This window comes from Lemur catta, chromosome 4 (genome assembly GCF_020740605.2).
Source record: "Lemur catta isolate mLemCat1 chromosome 4, mLemCat1.pri, whole genome shotgun sequence".
In the NCBI taxonomy this organism is placed as follows: Eukaryota; Metazoa; Chordata; class Mammalia; order Primates; family Lemuridae; genus Lemur; species Lemur catta.
The window spans coordinates 67,468,998-67,487,643 of NC_059131.1; the positions used below are offsets into that span (position 1 = coordinate 67,468,998).

The 18,646-nt window shown below is 50.4% G+C and overlaps 1 protein-coding gene across 3 annotated transcripts; it reads right to left on the reverse strand.

Moving 5' to 3' along the window:
* Positions 1 to 941: 941 nt before the first annotated feature.
* Positions 942 to 17,428, reverse strand: CD8B (CD8b molecule). Of its 3 annotated transcripts, none has more exons than XM_045550040.1 (6): positions 17,331 to 17,428; positions 13,751 to 14,110; positions 10,070 to 10,159; positions 5,213 to 5,302; positions 3,809 to 3,845; positions 942 to 1,592 (listed from the first exon to the last, which is right to left on the reverse strand). In XM_045550040.1, exons 1-6 carry the CDS (start codon positions 17,371 to 17,373, stop codon positions 1,580 to 1,582), a joined length of 633 nt encoding a protein of 210 aa, XP_045405996.1. In that variant the 5' UTR covers positions 17,374 to 17,428; the 3' UTR covers positions 942 to 1,579. The 3 variants fall into 3 exon arrangements, with proteins under 3 accessions (XP_045405996.1, XP_045405998.1, XP_045405997.1); XM_045550042.1 differs by having other exon boundaries at positions 942 to 1,650; XM_045550041.1 differs by lacking the exons at positions 3,809 to 3,845; positions 5,213 to 5,302; positions 10,070 to 10,159; positions 13,751 to 14,110; positions 17,331 to 17,428 and adding an exon at positions 2,821 to 3,786.
* Positions 17,429 to 18,646: the final 1,218 nt, after the last annotated feature.

Genomic DNA, 18,646 nt, shown 5'->3' on the forward strand with positions numbered 1-18,646 from the left:
GGGACCTTGAGCCAGTTCTCACTTCCGCTGTGGACTGGATTTGAGCCTTCAGGCAGGGCAGGCCGCACAAGGTTGGGCCTTAGTCTCATCATTGTCATCACATGGCTTAGACGAAGAGCCCACTTAAAAGTGAATGCTGGGGGAGGCCGGTCTGGCCGACCCAGGCCCTTTTCACCCCTCCCCTAAGCCTTGGAAGGCAGCCTGCCCCTGTCCTCAGAGCTGATGGGCAGAAAGCCTTTCTAACCCCCACTGCCACACCTTGTTCTGCTGTGGCTGCATCCCAGATGCCAGGAGGTGGCCACATTGCCCCCGCCCCTCAAGTCGTCTTTCCTTTCCTGTTTTCTGTAACATATTTCATATTCTGTGGCTGCCAGAGGCCTCTGAACATGACTTGGTTCACCAATTCTCTTCTTTGAGCTGGCCAGGAAAAACAGATAGGGCTGGATTCTCCTTTGACCTGGACATGGTGCTTCTGCTAATGCAGCCCAGGTTGCATGCAGTCTTTTTCAGCTCAGTAGCTCCTAGGCTGCTAAAGCCTGGATAGGGGCGTGTTAAGCTAAGACCCAGGGACTTTTTCCTTTCTACTCCCCACTCCAGTTCAGTGCTTTCTCCTTGCAATTTTCTTTTCTGTCAAGGCTAAGAGGTAATTAAAAAATGAATGGACACATGACAGGGACCCTGATGCCTCTCATCTTGTCTTTGGTGCAAGCCTGACTGGAAGTCAGGGGTCCCTGGAGCTCAACCTTCAGTAGAAGCAAACAAGTGCCGGCGAAGGCAGCTTGGGAGTGGGCTAGGAAGAGCTGGGCCCCAAGGCACCTGCAGCCTGGCACGTGTGGGGCAAAATGAGGACTTACAAATTTTATTCTTGTTATTTCTTTTCCACTGAGCATCACCATCTTTGCTGTAGATGGGCTTTTGCAATTTTATGTCACAGGAGCCAATTTTATCTTTAACCCAGGACTTTATTTTTATAAACAAGACATTTCGTAAAAAGAACAGAAAGTAAGAGACCGATGCAAGCCATGGGAGAGTAGAAGTGAAAGCTGACAAACTTCCTAATGGGAAAAGAAGCAAATTCCTCAGAGATTATCATGGCTGCTGGGAGCTGCAGCGCCTTTCAGGAAGCCTCACGTCTAACCTGGGTCTGGCTTCTCTGTGAGGAAAGTCCACCCCAGCCCAGCAAGACCACGGGGGAGCCACCCCAGCACCATCCCATGAAAGGCCCCAGGACCCAAAGTCACTGCCTGACTAGGGCGAAGCAACTTGCAAAGACACCGAACTTGCCAGCCCAGCCCAGGGAGAGTACAGGAGCCAAAAGTGGTATCCTGGGCAGCATTTCCCATTGGGTCTTCCAGCAGGCTCTGCAAAGTGCCCTGGGGGCTCTGAAGCCTTCTCTGAAGATTCCGGATGGTCGACTAACAAGTTGCTCCCAGGCACGCGGCCCACAGGAAGGACTTGCAGCAGTGAAAAGCAGGCAGCTTCAGCAGCCGGTGAAATCTCCCTTCTCTCATTTTTCCAGATCTTGCTCGTTACTGACCAATGTCTTTTTGTAGCAGGACACCAAAACTGTATTCTCCGCTCATTTGTAAAACCTGAAAACAACAGCAAGTTGTGAAACCACTTATTTTGAGGCAAATTATATTGAATTTCCTGTAACAGACGCAAATGGAAATGAGGATGCAAAGGCTGTGCTCCAAGTAGGCTGGGGCAGTAGGTTTTTAGGGCTCATTTGAGTAATTAAAAAAAATTTTAAAACTAAAAGAAAACCAAAAACACTAAAACAAACAAAAACGCAGCTGAAAGAACCCTAGCTTTGAATAGTGTTACTTCCTGCAGTGCCTCTAAGATAAGCTATTCACAAACGCACATTAACTGTCCAGAAGACATTGGCCTGCAGGGGAAGACGATTTTCTAAGGAGAGTTAGAGACTGGGGAACATCTACCTCAAACTGTAACTTGAGTTTGGACAGCTGATCTGGGAGGCCTGGGGACTATTTCATCTACACCTGGATCATGACAGCAAAAGCAGAGGTGGTTTTCAAACATTTTTTTAAGCCACAAACCCTTTTGTTCAAATGACATCTTACAGGTAAGGGTAAACCCAGAAAACAGATGAGAACAGAGCTGCTCAGAATGGAGAGGGTGAGGGGGGCTCAGAGCTCCACCCCACGACCTCCCCAAGTCCCTTCCCTTCCTCAGCTGACTCCCAGAGCCCCTGGGTTTGCCAAAGCGTGAGGTCCTGCATCCAGTTCCTCCCAGACTGGGGTCAGATCACTGGGGAACAAGTTAAATAAAGGCGTTTGTGGGGACAGACCACAGGCAGTATTCACAGGGGCACTCATTCTCCATAAAAGGGCATCATGGGGAAGATTTTGAACAGAACTTTCTGGAGGTCTAGCCTTAGACTGATATACTCAAGTTATTATCTCTTGGTTAGGGGGCAGTTTCTAAACCTAACACACAAGGTGAAAATTGTACACAATCAAAATGATCATTAAAAATTGCCCATAAAATCAGCAGGCATGTTTAAGCAACTCTTTCTATAAATGTACTGTATATAATAATGTAGAGCAGATAATACTGAGAATTTATACAGAAATTATCATTTTAGAGTATTTAAAAATGCTCTCTGGTTTTTGGACTCGTAGAGCTGAATTTACTGAAGTTACATGAGCTTGTGCTTCAACTCCATGAGACTGGGGTTCAAACGCTTTAAAGATATTACCCCAGTAAGCTCTCAAGTGTGAGATCATGAGGTTGGCACTGTTATCTCATTTTACAGGTGAGAAATGGGAGTCTTGGAGAGGTGAAGTGACTCACCTACAGTCACACAGTTGGTGAGCAGCAGACAGGTTTCAAACCAGGTCTGCCTCACGCTGGAGCCAGCGCCCTTGAGAGCAAGGCTGTGTTGCCCTCTTCTATTTAGAGGTATGTACTCCCCCCACCCCACAGACACTTCTGCATGGAGGCAGTTGTTCTGAAGATCAAATATGATTAATGAGGTAGGCAGATGTGAAACAGTCTCCATTTTGAGGAAGAAAAATCAAAGCCAAGTCCTGGAGGCTGGGAGCAGCCGGCAGCCCCTGGTCCCTAACCTGCGTTTACACGCTAAAAAAAAAAAAAAAAAAAAAAAAAGCTGTTGTGCTATGTAACTCAGCCTGTGACTTTGCCAACTCCTGGTGGGGTTGACGGCAGCAGATGGGATGAAGACAGATCCTAGGGAAGGAAGCAACTGCTGGTGGAGAAGGCTGGTCTTGGAGTGCATCGGCTTGTCTTCGAATCCAATTCCAGCAGTCTTTCCACTGATCTGTAAAATGGGGGTGATGATCCCCCTATCTCACACAGGACCAAGTCGAATGAAATAATGGGTAGGATGGTTTGGGATATCCTGTAGTCCTCTATGCATGCAAAGGTTGCTGTCCGCAGGAGAGCTAAAAGTGTACTTCAAATACATTTAAGTGATTATTCAGTATTTTTGTTTGTTAAGGTTATCTCTTAAGTTTCTGAACTCTATCACTCCATCTATTTATACCATCTAAGATCCTTTTTTAGAGATAGGGTTTCGCTATGTTGCTGAGGCTGGACTTCAACTCCTGGGCTCAAGAGATCCTCCTGCCTCTGCCTCCCGAGTAGCTGGGACTGCAGGTGTGCACCCTGCACCCAGCCCAGTCTGTGATCTTTGGAAGGGGAAGTCTGACTTTGACTTCTGGCTGTAGTTGGAGACTGTGAGCTACAGCAGGGGCTGAGGAACCCAGGGCCACACCCAGGGCGGCGTCATGAGCACGGTTCTGAGGCCCCCTGCACTTACTGTTTTATGAAGCGAAGCCGCGCTCTCCTCTGCCGGCCTGTAAGGGGAAAGCAAGAGTGCCAGTCAGTGTGGGCCGCGGGCCACGGGCGCCGAGCCCCTGAGACGGAGGAGGAAGATCACAGGGGCAGCTAACACCTCCGTCCACCTTCCTGCCACCAGCCTCTGCCCCACACACTTCACACATTTTAAACCCCCTTCATGCTCACTACAAACCTGTGACTTGGATACTACTGTTATGATCTCCATTTTATAAATGGGGAAACTGAGGCACAGAGCGAGTGAGTTACTGAGTAACTTGCCCAAAGTCATGCAGCTAGTAAGTGGCAAAACCAGAATTCAAATCCAGTTAATCCACTCCATGCCTTAAACATGCCCTCTTGCCCTTGACGGCAGGTCAGAAATTGGAGGGCTCACAGATGGGCGGTCTCAGGCTAGGGCATGTGTGTTCAGGGGCCATGTGAGAGTCCCCACCCAGAGGTAGGAAGGAAGTAAAAGCATGTCTATTTACATTTTTATCTCAACTTTTATTACCTTTTATTTTTGAAGCACATTTAATAACATACATAATATATTGAATAAATACAGCTAACTGCACTTAGTCTTTATGAGTTTTAAATTTGTTACTGATGAGGTCCTTGATCAAAAGAGTTTGCAGACCACTGAACTTTAATAGGTTCTTAGAATGGGGTACACAGATCCCTTTGTGTGTGGCATTTGCGTGCAAAAGTGTGTGCCTGAGTGCATTTCTCTGGGGAGAGGGTCCATAATTGTCGTCATATGGTCAAAGGGGTCTGTGATCTACAAAAGTTAAGAGCCACTGATCCAGTTCATGCCCCTGCTGCAGCCCCCCTCCCCCACTGTATAGATGCACGGAGAGGGGCAGGGAGGTGCTCGAGGTGGCACAGGCGAGCAAAAGAGCCGGGAGCAGCCGCTCAGGCGCTCCCTCCAGCTCCCCACCTTTATTATGAGCCCAGCGCCACACAGAGACCGGGGAGCCCACGGGAGGAGGGGAGCCCATCTTTGGGGGCGCTGAGAGCAGCAGCCATCTCTGAATTTTCCTACAGCCTCATTGAGGGAGAGGATTTCTATCTTTTGCGAACGCAAATCAAACCCCACCAGCAACCTCTTCTGGGCACTGGGCTTTCATCTCAACTGCTCATGTGAGTTTCCACTTCCTGACATGTGCCATGTGCCGGGCACTTTGGGCACTTTGGGCAAAGTCAGAGACAGGGTGGTCTCTGACTTTGGCAGCATGACTGCCGGCCAGAAATCACTTCCCGAAACACCACAGGTTCCCTGGGGCTAATTCCCACCAGGCTGCCCTCTGCTCTGCTCCCCTAGAGAAGGAAGTACCCCAGGAACACTTTAAACAGCAAACAGGGATGCCAAGAGAGGACAACTCACAGTGCAGGTGGATGGCCACACCCAGGGACACGAGCAGAACCAGGACACCGGCCACCAGCAGGCTGAGGGTGAGGGGGCCACAGGGTGGGCCTGGAAAAGACACAGGTGACATGTGTTCAGCCCGGAAATTATGAGACATGTAGACAAACACAAGGAGGGGAAAAATCAACCGGAAGCCCCACATCCCAGAGAATATCATTGTTTGCATTTTGGTGTATTTCCCTCTAGTCTTTTTGGTATGCACTTTGAACATCATGAGATCATTTTATATACCAAATTCCATGTTTCATCCACATTTTTAAAAATTAGTTAAACTCAGGAGCTATTTATGTTCAAAACAGGTAGACAATTTTCATGCCTGGTAATGGGATTTTTACTATTAATGTAAAAAATTTTTATTTTAACGTCACAAGATATATCTGAATATATTTTTATTGTGAGAGATTTAAATATATGGTTAGAGTTCCTCAACATCCTTGCTCCTTCACAGAAGAAACTACCCTTGATAACTTGGTACCTTTCTCTGCATTTTCACATACATAATTTTCATAGATACATATAGTTTTTTTTTTAAAAATACAGTGAATTATACGATACAAATTGTTTCACAATTGCTTTTTTCCTTCACTTAATCAAGTCAGTATGTCATTTTTCCAACAGAGTAACATTTGACAGCGTGGATACACTGTTTAGCCATCAGTGGGCATTTTGACTGCTTCCTGTGTTTTACTTTTACAAATGACTACAGAGAACATCCTGGTGTGTTTGGTTAGGCAGGTGCCTTCCTAAGGCAGATACTGGGAATGAGAACTACCCATTGTGCACTGTAATGCTGTCAACTGCCTTCAGAAAGGCGGCAGTAATTTCCATTCCCACCCATCAACAGTGCACTGTCAACCCTTGATATCATCAAAGATTTTTTAGTTTTTGCCAGTTGAGTGGCGGAAAATTATATTTCACTTCAATTTCCTGATTACTTGTGAGCTTTGGCCCATTTTCATATATTGGCCACTTGTATGACTTTTCTCCTCTAAGTTGGCTATTTGTTCCGCTGCCCATTTGCTATTTAAAGAGCTTGTATTATCAGTGCCCCGAATCCTTCAGTGACACCCTTTGGGCCCTTGTGGATAGCTGAGGAGCAGAACCAGGGCCAGTGGGTGAGAAGGCAAGGCTGCAGCTTTGGGCTTGACGTTAACAAAATCAGAAAGAGTTTTGGGTGTCAGGGAAGGGAGATAATGTTTACTAAATGCATATTATGTGCTAAGTACAGTACTAACTACAAACTTTCATCTTGTGAAGAAGGAAGATGTTACCATTATTTTTATCTCTCATTTTACAGTTCAGAAAAAACAAGATTCAAAGAGGTTAAATTACATGCCTGAGGTCACCCAGCTACTAAAAGGCAGGACCAGGCTGTGGACACAGGTCCTCCAAGTTCTAAGGCTCTGCCAGCCCCACCTCAGAAGCACGAGTGGTATTGGAGGGCATGGAGTGGGCTGCTGCTTGGGAGGGAGTCCACCGTCACTGGAGGGGAGCAAGCCAAGGCTGGATGGCTGTGCCAGGGGGAGGAGACTCCTGCACTGGGAAGGAGGTTGGACAAGGGGTCCACCTCTGAGACACTAACGTTTCTGCTGGGCTCCCTCTCACCTCCTTCATATTCTCCCAACCTGGAGGAACCTCAAAAACATGGCACTGCATGAAAGAAGCCAAGCATGAAAGCCCACATTTCGTGTGATTCCATTTCTATGAAATGGCCAGAAGAGGCAATTCTGGAGAGACAGAAAGGAGATCAGCCACTACCAGGGGCTGGGGTCGGAACACAGTCAAGCTGTAAACAAGCACAGGGGATTTTATTGGGGTGATGAGACTGTTCTAAAACTAGATTGTGGCGATGGTTGTATAACTTGGTAAATTTACTAAAAATCACTGAGTTTGCACTCTTAAAATGGGTGAACTTTGTGGTATGCAAATCATGCCTCAATGAAGTTTTTTAAAGAAAAGTAATGGAAGTGGGTGCAGGAGAGACACGTGTGGCAGCAGGGCCCCCTCCTTCCGAAGAGGGGCGGAGGCAGGGAGGCTCCCTGAGAAGGGGTCATGGTTATGACCACTGTGCAGGCTGGCGATGCAGCTACAGGTCACCCACCTGAAATGTGACTCCGGGAAAAGCTGCTGCTTCCAATAACGGACACAAAAGCCTGTTTGGCTGGTGGCCAGGGCCACACCAGTGACACCCCAGCCCAACCTTCCTTATCTTGCTCCAGCCTCAGGGTCTCCTGAGTCGGTGGTTTAGAAATGGTTCCCCCACACCTACTGGTGGTATCTCAAGGGACAGTCCTAAGCCTCAGAGCGAAGCCCCCTCCCCATGGCAGCCCTGTGGGTTTCATTCATATCAGGCTTTGAGGTCTGTGTGGATGCCCCACCAAGCTCTGAGTGCCTGTGTATAGTATCTCATTTAATTCAGTCTTGCATTACTTTTAGCCAGGTAAACTTCCCCATTTTACAGATGAAGAAACTGAGCTTCAGAGAGGTTGGAACCCTTGCTCAATGTCTTACAGTATAGGCAGTGGTAGACAGGGACTCGGATCTAAGCCTGGCTGACTTACCAGTGGGCTACCCTGCCCCACAGCCCCCTCGCCCAGTGCAACCTCTACCTACTCCTCCCACACCTACTGCTCTCTACTCAGTCACCGTCACACACATCTTGGTGATTCTTAACCTGCTAATGTTTGATTTGCATTTTGCCCTGGGATTTTACTGAGGGTTGATATAAGAAATGATGCAAGAAATTTGAAGACCTTTTTCCCCATCATCTATAAAAATACTACTGAATTAACTATCATGCAGCAGTCCTTATATGAGGATGAACAGAGCAGACTTCTCTTAGAATTCAGTGCCAGGATTAAGATTCCTTCCTTTGATGCCCAGGTTGTTTCTTTATATCACTGGGGTTGGGGTGCCATGTAACTTGGAGTATTCCCTTTTTGTCAACTGAGTTTGCTAGCTCCTCCTGAGCCACAGCACACAACCAGTTTTTGAGTTTTCTCATCATATTTTTTTTTTTTTCTTGAGAAACAGAGTCTTTCTCTGTAGCCAAAGCTGGAGTGCAGTGGTACGATCACAGTTCACTGCAGCCTTGAACTCCTGGGCTCCAGTGATCCTCCTGCCTTGGCCTCCCAAGTAGCTAGGACTACAGGTGTGCACCACCGCACCTGGCTGATTATTTTATTTTTTTGTAGAGATGGGGGCAGGGGTGGTATCGCTATGTTGTCTAGGCTGGTTTCAAACTCCTGGCTTCAAGAGATCTTCCCACCTGGGCCTCCCAAAGTGCTGAGATTACAAGCATGAGCTACCACACCTGGCCCTGCATCCTCATCTTAATGGCCCTATTGTATTTGAATTTTGTATCTTTTTTTTTTTAAATTGTAGTCTGTCTGAAATCCTTTAGGTGAAATCATCAGGGCATAATACTTCATAATACTTCGTAACATAAACACGGTCACTCTGTCCAGCCCTTATGTTCTGTAAGACTACCCGTCTGTACGTGGGTTCTGATTCTCGTTGTTACTGCTTCCCACCCCCAGCTCCTACATCATATTAGGTGCCCCTCCTCTGATGCTTTTTGGTACTTTATATGTTTAAGATAAAGCAACCTGGGCAGCATGAGGCGGCCCTAGTGGGGCTGCTTGTGGTTTATTCTATGGGTAGCAGCAGATGGCACTTTCTGTTCGTTACTAGTAACTTTTAGGGGGTTGAGGTCAGTATTTTTCCAGAAACACATTCGGGCTGATGGGTCCAAGGGAAGAGTGTGGGGTGGGGGGGCATGTGTGTCTATGTGTGCACACTCCAGCTGGAGTGCCTAGTGCTTCTAGCACAGAGAGGCAAATTTGTTTGTTTGCTAACAAATATGTATTCATTAACGAACACATACTGTGTATTAGGCTCTCTATTAGGTGTCAGAACCGGAAAAATTTAAAGTGCTAGTCCTTTGGGTTAGACTTTTTGTTTGTTAACAGCTTTATTGAGATATAATTTATACATCATAAAGTTTACCTGTTTAAAGTGTACAGTTTAATGGCTTTTAATATAGTCATGGAGTTGTGTAACCATTACCATAGTTTTATTTCTTATTTATTTGGAGATGAGGTCTCCCTCTATAGCCCAGGCTGGTCTCAAACTCCTAAGTTCAAGCAATCCTCCCACCTTGGCCTCCCAAAGTGCTGGGATTACAGGTGTGAGCCACCACACCCCACCCATAATCTAATTTTAGAACATTTTCATTTCCCCAAAAAGAAACCCTATACTAATTAAGAGTCACTTCCCATTCCTTCCCCAACCTTCCAGCATTAGGCAACTGCCAATCTACTTTCTGTCTCTGTAGAATGTCATACTCTGGACATTTCATATACATGCAATCATGCAGTACATATCTTTTGTGACTGACTTCTTTCACTTCATTCTTTATTATGGTCAAACAGTATTCCACTGTAATGGACCTACTACATTTTGCTAATTCATTCATTAGTTGGTGGACATTTGGGTTGTTTCCACTTTGGGATATTATGATTAATGTTGCTATGAACATTCATGTGTAAGTGTTTGGGTGGACATTAACTCCATTAAATGCTCCATTAAACTTTGTCCAGTGACAATTTATGAATTTGTCCCCCACCAGATTGTGAGCTGCTGTCATACTCAGCATCCTTTCTGACTCAAGCTCAGGGCTAGAAAAACAGGCTCTAGAATCAACACTTGACAAGTGCTTGGGGAAGGAAGGAAGGAAGGAAGAGAGGGAGGGAGGGAGGGAGGGGGCAGGACATCCGCTTTGTTTTTGAGGGTGCAGGGGGATGGAGAACTCACCCTCATGGGTCACTGGCTTGGGGAGCCGGCACACTTTCTTCTTGGGGGTAGACTTCTTGGTGGGCTGGGCAGTGGTGGGAAGTATATCAACTGCAGAAAGAAAGCAAGATGCTTATCTTAGCCAGGTGAGCAACAGGTGGACTTAGAGACAATACTTAAAACTGTGTGCCTAACATCCAGGTACTGACGTCCTGACCACTGTTCCCTGGGCTGCCACAGAGCTTGGAGGTCACAGAGCAACAGAATTTTTTATCTATTTTCCCAATTCTCAGATGTATCTGGGGCCCAGGGTTAGGGGTCAGCTTGATGTCCTGGAGAGAGAGGGGCTCTGGAGCCACACAGACCTGAGCAGAGCCCAACACTCCTGCTTAACGACTGTGTGGCTTGGGGCAAGTCATAGCACTTTTCTGTGCCTCAGTTTCCCTAACTTCTGAAACAGAGGTGGTCCCCCCTCCATCTTGAGGTTACTGTGAGAATTACAGGGGAGAGTGTGGCCAGTAAAACATGCAATAGACATGGCTCCACCTGGCTGAAGACCTTAAGCCGAAGCCAGGATCCCCAAGCCCTTGGCATGACCAGCCCCTCAGCTCCCCTTGCCAGTCCCTAAGTGAGTGGAGGAAGCTCCTAGTAAGGAGGTGGGTGCGCTTTTCTGCATGAACAATACCACAAAGGTTTCATATTTTGCATTTGTTTACATTCTCATATCATATCAGAGCTAGAGGGACCTTCAGTCTCAACCTTTAACTTCAAAGGTGAACGCCAGAGATGAGAGGGGCTGGCCCCCAAGGCCACACAGCAGCAAGTGCTGGGCTGGGACCCCAAGCCTCCGACCTGACTCCTGGGTGGGCCACTCCCCACCTTCATTCTCACCCAGTGTCCCTGCTGAAGTGCTGGGAGAGGGTGGAGGGGCGGCACCCAGGGCAAGAAGACACCTGCGGTTCTGAGGTGCCAGGATGATGTGAGCACTGGGCACCCCGAATCCAACCCTTGCCATTGTGGGCTGAGGAGACAGATCTCAGTGAAATGATTCTCTGTAAAATGGTAAGAGACGGGACAGGCAGATGCCTCAAACTTAAACTCTAGAGTCACAGGGACGGGAAGGAGCAGCCAACACAGGGGTCATCTTGGAGCTGGCCTCTTCTTTATAAACAGTGGACACTTGACCCCCTCCCCCCTCTGAGCCTCTGGAAAGCAGAGAGAACATGATCTGCTTTGCCTGCCTCACGTGTCTTGAAGAACCACCTAGCTAGAATGACACACGCTAAGCTCCCATGTGCTCGTGGCAGTGCCACGCCCTTTAGCATAAGTTTGCTGAACCCGACAACTTTTGGGGTGGGCACTTTTATCTCCATTTTATTCACGTGGAAGCCTGGGCTCAGAGGGCTGAAATAATTTGCTCAAAGTTAGATAGGCGTTAAATTGCAGAGCAGGATCTACACCAAAAGACTGATTCTAGAATCTGTGCTTCTCATCCCTCCATGCTACCTTAGGTGCAAATGTTTTCCGACAAAAAGTTAAAACACTGTAGGCTGGCCCCAGGCGCTGGGATGTCAGAGTGCTGAGGACAGCTATGCAAGAGGAAAGCAGACATCAGCTACGGGGCTCTGAGGGTGCAAGGGGCCTGGCCCTCTGCTGGGATGTTTTCTCTTTTAATCCTCACGGCCCTATAAGTAGTTCTATTTGCCTGATTTTATACTCAAGGAGGCAGGGAGGTGTCTTGACTGGTCAGTGGTGAGCCCGGAAGGCAGCGATCTCTCTGGGCCCTCAGTGTCATGGCTCGGCACAGCAGCCTAGGTCTGGTGTGGGACTCGGTGGGGGATTGTTTCATTTGAATTTCTTCTTGCCCAGAGCCAGTTCCTCCTAGATTCCTCCTGACCCCCCCCTCCACCCAGTTCAACCTCTCCCTCTCTGTCCTCCTTTAAGGAACAGATTTCTTGAGCCCATGATAGGCTTAAGGGCCTGAAACAGGCCCTGTCTTCCCCCAAACACCTTCTCTACCATCTGGGCTCCGGCTCTGTAATGCAGTGACCTTGTGGTGGGAGAGGCGGGCTCCGGCTCTGGGTACCCCACTCTGGGGAGAGAGTCTGGCTGCAAGCACGCTGCGGGGGGCTCTGCCATTTCTGGGCCCTGCTGGGTGTGTTAACATAGAGGCCAGGAGTGAGTGTGGGGTGGGGACAGAGGTGGTGGGAAGCTTCTGAAACCAGTTGTGCTTATTTCACCCTCCGCTTTCTCAACCCTGAAATATCATGCATGGAAAGGTGTGGAGTTTATAGAGACAAAAACAATGAGCCAAACCAAAACCCCCACACCCCCCCAAAACCCAGTTTTCAATACAGGAATCAGTGCACTCTCACCCTGAGGATGCCTCGGCTTCTCCCCAGAATCTGATTTAAGGCCTGAGGCTGGCAAGAGGTTGTGGGGACTCACCCTGGTTTGCATCTTCCCAATTGTGCTGCTGCTGCCCCTGCACCTCCCCATGCTGAGTGGTCTAATGGAATTTCCGGGGTCCCCTTGTCACTCAGTGGCCCCCGTGAGTGAGAAGCAGGGCAGTGGGAGGCCTGCAGGGGGTCAGCCCCCTGCCATGGGCCAAGCTGGGGAAGGGCCTGTGGGGATTCTCGCCATGTCCCCTCCCCACCCTTGACAGCTTCGTCCCCACTGTCTAATACGGTTGCCACTCACTGCATGTGCTACTGGGCATGTGAAACGTGGCCAGTCTGAATCGAGATGTGCCGTGCTTGTAAAATCCACATCAAACACTTAGTATGAAAAAGGACTGTAAAATATTTCAGTAAAAATTTTCACATTGATTACATGTTGAAATGATAATACTGTTAATACATTGGTTTAAATAAAATATATTATTTAAATTAATTTTACTCGCTTCTTTTTTACTTTTTTTTTAAACATGGCCGTTAAAAAATTTAAAGTTACATCTGTAGCTTGAAATGTATTTCTGCTGGGCTTACTGACTTAACTCATGGAACTTCAGCTTCTCAGGGCTGAAGGGGGTCATGGAGCCCCTCAGTGGCCCCATGATACAGAAGAGGAAACTGAGGCCCAGGGAAGGGAATGACCTGCCCAAAGGCACATGGCAAGTTTGCAGCAGAGTGGGGCCTGGGGTCCAGTCTCCTTATTCCCTGCAACCTGGGGTGTGGGCTTGAGCCGTAGCCCCCCCATAAAGCATCTGAGTGCACCTGCCCCTCCACTGCCCCTAGAACTGCTCTCACTGGCCATGTCAGGGCACAGGAGCTTTCTTTCCCTGTGTGCACACTCTGTGGGGATGTCTGACACTCCCGTCAGGCCTGGGGACTCAGCCCAATCCAGTCACAGCCTCAAGTGTCCCCAGTGTGGCCTGAAGGACAGCACTGCCCTGTCCCCATGTAGTGGGTGCCTATCTCTGACTCCAACTCATCTCCTTCCATCTCATCTGATTCCCATCTGAAATGGGAGTCATAACATGCCCACCTTCCAGGGTGGTCGGCAGCATTAAGTGAGATAACCACGTGGGGTGCTTGGCTTGGGTAGGCCTCAACGTGAATTTTCTGTTACTATTAGCAGCGGTGCCATGAGTTATGGCTGTAGAGTGGGGTTGCTGAGAGTGGGGCAGCCCCAGGGCCTGGCATGTGCCCGGCATACAGTAGGTGCCCAATGCCCATTGACAGCACTGAGCCTGACTCTTACCCACACTCAGCTGAGTTCCCTCCCCGAAGATCAGCTCCGGACTCCGGATGATCATGCAGAAGTAGACGCCGCTGTCCACAGGCTTCACACGTGTGAGATTGAGGACGAACAGGGCTGTGTCCCGAAACACAGTTAGTTTCTCCTCTTCCACGTCCTCACCATAGATGGTCCCTTTTGTGGAATCCCATAGGGCCAGGAACTCGTGGTGACTGTCACTGCTCGGGGCCTGGCGCTGCCTCAGCCAGTAGACACGTATGTTACTGAGTGAGATTTTGGCCTCACAGGACAGCGTCACCATTTGGTTGGTCTGCACTTGGATGGGCCCACGGGTCTGCTGGAGGACCGAGCTGCCGCGGAGAGCTAGGAGAAGCCAGGAGCACGGACATCAGCACATTTTTCTGGCCATTGTTGTGGTATCAAAGTCACACTGAGTCAAGTCTCAAAAGAAAAGCCATGGAAGAACCTGCCCAGGGACAGGGTTTAGGGACTGTGTTAAATGCAAGTGGTGGCTCCTGGACTCAGAGCTCATGTACTCACCTCCCAGGAGATCATCTGCAAGGCAGGTGTTTGCTAAGCCCAGCTTTACCAAAGGTACGGGGAGAGAGCTGCCGTTTGTTGATTGAATACTTATATGCCTCGTCCTCTGTAGCATAAATTGTCTCAACCAAGCCTCAAACGGGCTTTGAGACTTTTGTTTTTTCATTTACTTTTTTTAGAGACAGGGTCTCTGTTGCCCTGGAATGCAATGGCCTGATCATAGCTCAAGTGATCCTCCCATCTAAGCCTCCCAAGTAGTTAGGCCTACAGGCATGTGCCACCAAGCACAGCTAACATTTAAAAAATAAATTTTGTAGATACAGGATCTCGCTATGTTGCCCAGGCTGGAGTGCAGTGACTATTCACAGGTGTAATCATAACACGCTACAGCCTCGACCTCCTGGGCCCAAGTGATCCTCCTGCCTCAACCTCCCAAGGAGCTGGGACTACAGGTGCATGCCACCACACCTGGCTGGCTTTGAGATTTTTATCCCCATTACACAGATGAGGAAACTGAGGCATGAAGTTACTTTCTCAAAGTCCCACTTACAGGATGTAGGTAGCCTGGGATTTAAACTCAAGGATTCAAAGTCTGAAGTGAAAGCTGGTTGCCTTTCATCTTGCCCAGCTGCTACTCGATGTATAGATCTTCAATAGGCTCCAAACTGCTAAAGCCACGCAGGGCAAGCTGGAGAGGAGCTCAGAATCACAGGCACAGCACATGGCTGCTCTGGTTAGCCTAAAAGAGGACCAACCACCATTTCTGGACAGCAATGACAAAAAGCAAAAGGAGCTCGTCCCCTGGTGGGTACAAGTCCAGCCCATCACTCTGCAAATCAGCAACTGATCAGCCACTGGATCCCCATTCCCCAGTAGAAGGACAGTCACCCCAGAAGCAGGCCTGGGAGTTCATTTAAGTCTTAGAGGAGAAGTACCTGGCAAGCAGGGGCTTGTTCATGAAGAACTAGAGCAGGACCCACAGACCTGGCAGGACCTCTGCCCCGTACCAGTGCGGGACCTCAGGCTAGTCACTGAGCCTCAGTCTCCTCTTGTGAAAGGAGGGCGGCTTGGTGCTGGCTTCCTGCCTGCCTCTGAGGGTTAGAAAGAAATGCCCAAGACAGTACACTGCGAGCTGTAGAGCACTGTACACAGGTAACTACTGTCTCAGGGGTTGTTGCTGGCAGTAAATGAAATCTCAAGAAGGATCAGAAATGGGTCCGTTCACAGCCAAGGCCACACAAACCCAGTCTGGCCCGCTGAGCCTTTGGTTTTGGCTGTGCAGAGGGAGGAGCAGAAGGAGGCCTTGCAGGCCAGGGCAGAGACCCGGGAGTGGCAAGGTACAGAGAGGACAGGGACCCGGGTGGGCAGAGGAGCCAGTAGGGGTGCACCTGTGCTCAAGAGGGGCCAGCTCATGGAGTGGCCCATGTTCACAGTCCTTCCTGTACTCGTGGCTCAGGCTCCATGGCCCCATGGTGGCCTCCTCTACCACTGATGAAGCGAACTTCAACTTCTTGACTCTGCTCCCAGACCACTCCGAGCTCCCACCTGCATCGAGAATGAATTGGTACCTGGGGCCCAAGTAGATGCTGGGCCTTCTCTTTTCTCCCCACCACCCTACTGCCTTTTCAGGGAGCAGAGGTTTCACTGTTTTGGGTCACTGACCTCTTGGAGGTGTTAATAAGAATCAGTAATGCCAATATCTGCTGAGCTGTGCTGGGTATGGTACATATGTTTTCTCATTTAATCCTCACCAAATCCTGTCGGGGAGATACTGTTTTACACCCATTTTACACATAGGAAACAGAGGCTCAGGAAGGTTAAAGACATGTTCAAGGTCACACAGCCTGTGTTAGATCCAGATCCAAACCTAGCTCGTGACCCTCTCCTGGATGGCAGTTATGTGCTCATGAGCACACAGTCAGGCTGGCAATACACAGATGCCCGAGGCTCTTCCAAGAAAGCCCAGAAGTGATTCCTGCAAGGGTGAGGCCTGGGCTGAGAGTGTACATGTCCCGCTGCCCACTGAGGCACACTCTGCTCTCTCCCTTGTGTCCACCTGCTTTCGGCCTCTGGGGACTGAACATGCGACTGTGGCCAAGCCCTGCCCTGTGCGGGACACAGGGCCAGGCCTCACTACGCTGGTGGTCTCAAGATCCTCCCAGTGGCCCAGCGATTCCATTCTTACAGGGACTTGATGTTTCTAGAACGATTGGCAATATAACTTTAGTAGCATTGAATAGCCTGGACCTGCTTCTACTTCGGATGTGGTTGAGCTCACTGGGTCAGAGCTGGGGGGCTGGGAGGTCTTGTCACCCGCTGGCAGGCTAACCAGCATGGGGCTTTTTGGGCATGAGAGCACATTGACCATAGGTTAGTGGGCAGTTTGGGGCGTGGGGGCTTCTTCCAAATGGCAATCGGGCTGGCTTAGTCAGAGGAACAATCTAGACCCACCTACCTTCCAACTCCAACATTCCAACGTCCATGCTGCTTCTTGCAGGAGCCACACTACACATGACACCCAACACGGGGAACCCAGAGGGAGTACCCCCCGCCCCCCGCCACAGCTCTGAGAACTGGCAACAGCTCGGTGTTAGGCAGATTATACCACGAACACTTCCCCGGAAGTAATAAAAAATGTGTCTACAGGACCCTCGGCCAGGGCCAAGTGTGGAGTGCCAGGGCCAGAAGAGGGTCCCAGCACCTTCCTGGGGGCACATCCTTGTGGGGTCCCAGGACAAGGACATGTTTCCTTCCTCCCTGGACCTCCTGCCTCCCCTTTCGCTGCCTCCCCTTCTCCTAGGTCCAGGCTTTTCCGGGGCGGTGGCCTCAGTCCCAGGGTCTGCAGAGCCCTGGAGTAACGAGCTCCCGTGAGGATGTTCCTTTCCATCCTCAGGGCCCGTGCGTGTCAAGCGGCCTCCCGGGTGCCCCGCAGCCCCGGGCTCTGGGCTCTGTATACTGCCGGGACAGCCCTTGGGGACCTCCGCGATCACCGGGTCTAGCGCGGACCGGGTCCCGCCCCGCGCCCGCAGTCTCCCCGCCTCACCTGCGAGCTGCGCGGCCAGCAGGAGCCAGAGCCGCGGCTGCATCTCGGCGCCGCTCCCGGACACCTGCGCCCCGCGGGGCTGGCGGGGACAGTCGGGGCCGGGGGGCGGGGAGCACAGCCGGGCGGGGCGCTGCGGGGTGGGGCTGTGAAGAGGGCGGCACCCGCGCTGTTGGGGGGTGGGGGTGGGGGCGTCTGGCGCTTGGATCGCAAGGTCTCTGCCTTCAGCCCCGCAGTATTGCAAAGCTCTGGGGCGGCGGTTCCAGAGAACCCGCTAGGATCCTCTGATTTCTGGAAAGGAGGCGACACCGCTGACTTGCTCCCAGCAGGTGCACGTGTGTGATCGCCTCTTACCCTGGGAGGTGCTCAGGACAGCGTGGTGACCCCATGTGATAGTTGAGGCAACTGAGAGCGATAAGAATGCAGAGAGCACGGTGGTGCTGGACCCTAACTCGGGCCACTGCTTGTCTGTGTGAGCAGTTATTGAGGGCCTCCGAGTGCCCAGGGCTGAGCCGGGCCTGAGTCCCTTGTGAGGGAGGAAGGGAGATTAGCTGACACACAGCCTGATGAGGAAGGCAGGTGAGCTGGGGCCTGGGGAGGTGAGAGGGGCCTCATCCCTGCCCGGGGTTGGGGGATAAAGCCTGACGGACTGAGAAGATTACCGCCCTGCTCTGCCTGTCATGTGATCCAGCCCCGGTCAAGGAGACTTGTTCCCAAGACCTGGCTTGGGCTGTGTCTTCCTGTTCAAATGGGGATTAGCAGAAGAGGGGGTTGGATAGTGGGTGGGGGGTCCAGGGAGAACTGGGTGTGTGAAAGCCTGAAGGGGAGAGGGAGCCTGGGCAGATCTGCGAGAGAGGCCCCCCGGAAGGTCCTAACTGTCACCAAGGCCCCAGCCAGGCGGGCCTTTGAGCCACCCTAAGAGCTTGGAGTTTATCAAAGAGGGGATAGCATGACTCTGGAGCTTTAAAGCAGGCAGTGGGGCAGGGACACTGTCACCGTCATTGTGCACATTCAGTACTGTTCCCAGCCCACACCTGCCCCAGCTCCTCTGCCCATTGCTGCTGGCAGGCGTCGCTGAGCTGGCGCAGACAGTGCAAAGGCACTCGTGGGGAAGAAGGGGTAGGTGCACGTCTCGGGTCGGGGCTGCTTCTCAGCCCAGCCAGAGGCCAGAGTCCCCCTTGATATTGTCCTTGTTCCAGCAGCAACTGCTGAGCCCTGGATGCATGCAACCCTGGGGAGACCACATGCTAGTGTGAGCTTTATGCAGCAGCAAAGACACCTGGAGAGTGAGTGGCGACAAAATTGCCAAAGGAGTTTTC